The 4,283-nt window shown below is 42.2% G+C and overlaps 1 protein-coding gene across 1 annotated transcript; it reads right to left on the bottom strand.

Annotated features, from left to right (window-relative positions):
- On the bottom strand, window positions 1–3,353 carry LOC137725616 (uncharacterized). The gene is made up of 3 exons (XM_068464369.2): window positions 2,628–3,353; window positions 1,398–1,745; window positions 1–1,297 (listed from the first exon to the last, which is right to left on the bottom strand). Exons 1-3 carry the CDS (start codon window positions 3,084–3,086, stop codon window positions 671–673), a joined length of 1,434 nt encoding a protein of 477 aa, XP_068320470.2. The 5' UTR covers window positions 3,087–3,353; the 3' UTR covers window positions 1–670.
- Window positions 3,354–4,283: the final 930 nt, after the last annotated feature.

Consider the following 4,283-nt stretch of genomic DNA (forward strand, 5'->3'; position numbering starts at 1 on the left):
AAAGAAAAGGATGGTGATTCCTATATATTCATGAACATTAAATACTTGATGGGCACTGACAAAGTGTCAGTGCCAGAAAATACAACTGGAGACCCATATCTTGGTTTCAACAGTTAATGATAAAGAAATGAAAATTCAACTCATACCCCCTGAAAAACATCTGTTTTCCTTTTACCTTAGGTACAACTTCTGCATCAATCACACAACCACAAAGATTAACACACCCAAAAACAGTAAACACTATCGAACTAACAGGATTAAGCTTCAAACTCCATGCCAGAAATGGGCAATCTCCTTATATCGCCGCTCCTGGATTTGACATAAGATAATTAGTGGAATTATCCCAGGTTAATGGTTCTGCTGTACCCAAGCTTCGCCACCTTCCCTCATGCACCGAAGGTAAACTAAAACTTAACCTCCTTTTGCTCTATCCCCAGCTGGAAAAATCGAGCTCCAACACCTTTGTTGGATTCTGCACTGAGAGTATAAAGATTCATTCAGGCCGAAGTGAACCCTCCGAATAATTATGCTCTATTTACAGATTAAGAGGTATAAAACCAAGGTCCAAAAACGCGACGCAACTCCTACTTTGTAAACTTCTAAGGTGTTAGCTGATTTAAACTCGCTACCAGTATAAACAATTGCCCTAATTAACTGCACCCCCTTCTTATTAGACTTCCATCTTCCAGGTCAGGCTATCAACATTAGCATTATGTTCTTTCTCCAGCGCAGCAACTTTGGCCCGATGTGCTGCTACTGCAATCCCACCACCCTTTCCCCTTTCATCATGAGGAAGCTCGCACGCTTCACTGATTGTCCCTGATCTCAAGTCAGCTGGGGGGATGAAGCAATCCATTGACAAGCCTGGAACATTAAATGCAACCTCCTCGATGGTCCAAGCTTCTTCCATCTTTGTTTTGGTATGGCTCATTGCCATTTCACCGAACCTGAAAAGGGTTACCACGGAACGCCCTGAATGTGCAATCATGATTCCTTCAACAGGCCTGTAATCATCCAGGAATGAATTGATTGTGGTTTCCCAGTAAACGGCATCACCACCATTGGATTGGATGCGAGTCAGATGCGAATCCTCTATATGAACAAGAAGCCCTGTTTTCTGGCTGAAGTAACCAAACAAAACATGCCTTATGATCTCTGCAGGGCCTTCACTCCTGGCCTTCAGAGTCTGAGGATTAGCACAAAGCTTGAGGATGAAGCAATCCTCACCATTGATCCTCCTCTCTCCTATACATCTTGCATTGGTAAACATACTAGCTGTAGATCTTGGATCTAGACCCTGAAAAAAAAAAAAAAATTCCAAAAACAATTATGAACAACCTGGATGACTAATTTTATGAACAACAGAAAGAAGCACCAATAAGCGCACAAAACTTCACCTGAAGTGCCCGACGCAAGGGTCTCACGGGTCCCTTCGCAGTATGAGCACCAAGCCACGGTGTGTGCCTCCAGACAAGCTTCCCATTGCAGCCAGCATGAACCTTGCTTCCCCCCACTGCAAGCTCCACGTACCACATGTCCGGATTCATCTGCCAGAGAACAAACCCACCCGACTCGGCACATCTAGAAGCATTTCTGGTCTTCATCACCTTAGTAGCCGTTTCAAACTCAGAAGCTACCATCCTAACCTTTCCCATCGCATAAGCATTTTTGATCGAGTTCTGCAGTTTCTGTCCACCAGAAGCCGCTGTGTACTGCTGCAGTATATACTGGGCAGAGGAAGCTTCCTGCAAAGATATCACACATAAAAACCAACCCAACATCTACAATCTCAAATCAAATTACCGTAATTTTTCGCAATCAAATCTGAATCTGAAGTGCAATCTAAAGAAAAATCTTCTACAATAAAATTACTAGCTGTCATGATCTGTTAGGTTGGTGAGAAAATGTCAAAACAAAGGTACGATTCAAAATAAAAATTTTGTCAGTATCTGGAAAATGAGAAAATACTTCAACAAGACAGTTAATCCCATCGGCCTGCCGAGCTCAAACTTTCAGCAACATGTAACGGCTGCTTAAGATTCCTTTGGCTCTGATTTTCTCACTTAACTTTCTCGCTTGCCAAACAGCAAGGGACCGAGATTGAAGAAGGTAACTAAAAAAACAATCACCAACGTCTACATCACAGTTGAGAAGTTGGAGAAAACCCAATTTTTAAAAAGGATTAAACAAATAAGGACTCTGGATGCAAATCGTAACCATCCAATCATGTTCTTCAAATATACGCAAAGCATGGAGAAATAAAATAATCAGTGGAAATCTATACCGTAAGAAGCAAATCATACCCATTGCAAAGAACGAACCAAACATTTTTTTTTTCTTGGGAGAAAAAGGCGAAAAGAATCCAACCATTTTTTGTAAAATAAATCCAAAACCCAACTCTTATAATCTTTGTCGCAGGGGAAATTTATCCAAATTCAAAATACCACCACCGCAGTCCGCAGCAAAATCAAAATGCATGAAATCAATTTTATTTCGTAAAATCAAATGCAACCCCAAACTTTTTTTGTTGCTATTTTACAGTTGCCATCTCAGAAGAAACAAAGTCCGGAAAAAAAATGGCCCAAAGCTAGAGAGAGAAAGTTGGAGAGAGAGAGTGAGAGACTGACGATGGGAGTGTCCTTGATGCTTAGATGGGGGAAAGGGTCGGAGGTGCTGACATGGAGGGGGGCGAGAGGAGCGCCCATGACTCCAAGCAGCAGCCTCAGATCAGACCTCTTGTTGTTGTTATGCGCGACGGAGCTAACGGAGGGAGTCCGCGAGAGTTGCCCTCGCATCCACTGGCCCAAACCCGACCCGACCCGCTTCGAATCCCCGAGTTCCCCACCGTCCGGATCGGGACCCTCCATCACCGGCCTCAGACTCCCGGATCTCCCAATCAACGCGTCCGGCTGGGCCACCAGCTGGCCGCCGTGCCCATTTCCGTGATGGTTCTGCTTCTTCCTCCGGAGCAGACCCGTCATGGGCGACCCGGACCGGGCCGGGCTGCTGGCTCGCGACCGCGACGGGCTGAGACCCCGAACCACCTCGTCCTTGAGAGCAGAGAAGAAGCCTTGTTTCTTCTCCATTTTTGGGTTTCTGAAAGTCCTGATTCCTCCTGCCCCGGTTTTTCCTCGACACAAGAAAGTCGAGCGGCGGCTGAGATTTTGTGGAATCAAAGGAAATGGGATAGGAGGAGTGAGCAGAGAGAAAGAAGAGGGCTAGAGAGAGTGTAGAGTGCTGGGGGTTGTTAAAGAAGGAGAAGAGTGTGAGTAGTAGCGAGAGTGAGACTGGTTCTTCATTTCATAGAGAGAGAGAGAGAGAGAGAAGGAAAAGTGGGTAACTGAGGCTTTCGCGAGCAAAAACGTCTTCAGGATTGTGACATTTGGTGGGACTGTGGGAAGGACCCACAGTGATTTTACTTTGTTTTCTTAATTTTTAATTAGGGGAAAAAAAGATCCTTTTCTACCTTAATTAATTGTCTCATTTTCTCAATTTGTAAACTACCGGATTGGCCCCCCACTCAACTGATATAACAGCAACAATAAATTTTCATTTCTTATCTTGTAAATTTGTAAATGTAAAATTATGTGATGGATGCGGCCATTTGTGAAATACGTAGTATTATTATAAATATTTTGTTAGACTGCTAATATATGAGAAGTTTTATTTGAACTTGTATATGATTATCTTTTTAAATCAATGTTGAATTTTAAATGTGAACTATTTTTTTATTCAGTTGCATAATTACTATTAAGTACAATATGAAATTAACAATAAAATTAAAATTTGTAAATAAATCTACACTCCATAATTAAATTCTATCATCATGCAATGTCTATGTTCATTCCAGATAAAACCCTAAGAGCTCTCGTTTAGACAAACAAACTTTTAGGATGTCTAATCTTATGACGATATGAAAGGGGGTTTCCTAGCAGATGGGAACATAGCGAGGGTGCTCAAGATTAAGAGATACAAAAACTGCAGATGATATTCATGGCCATACTTCGATACTAATCAAGCCTGAGGGCCTTGTCTGCAGATCGTTTCCCGGTGCAGCATCTGGGGTAGTTTCACCAACTTAACAGAGACCCTTTACGACATTCCGGTGGTAAATCTTGGGCAACATCACACGGTAAATTGTAAGCCTTTTCAACAAACTTTGTACAAAAATAACAAAGCAAAAAGCAATTCAGTTTTCATAAATTTCATCGTAAATGTGAAATACTTTTACAAATAAAATACAAATCAAAATGTGGGAGAATTCCATCTCTTTATTGGACTGT

This window comes from Pyrus communis, chromosome 5 (assembly GCF_041283825.1).
Source record: "Pyrus communis isolate YQ-2024b chromosome 5, ASM4128382v1, whole genome shotgun sequence".
Taxonomy (NCBI): Eukaryota; Viridiplantae; Streptophyta; class Magnoliopsida; order Rosales; family Rosaceae; genus Pyrus; species Pyrus communis.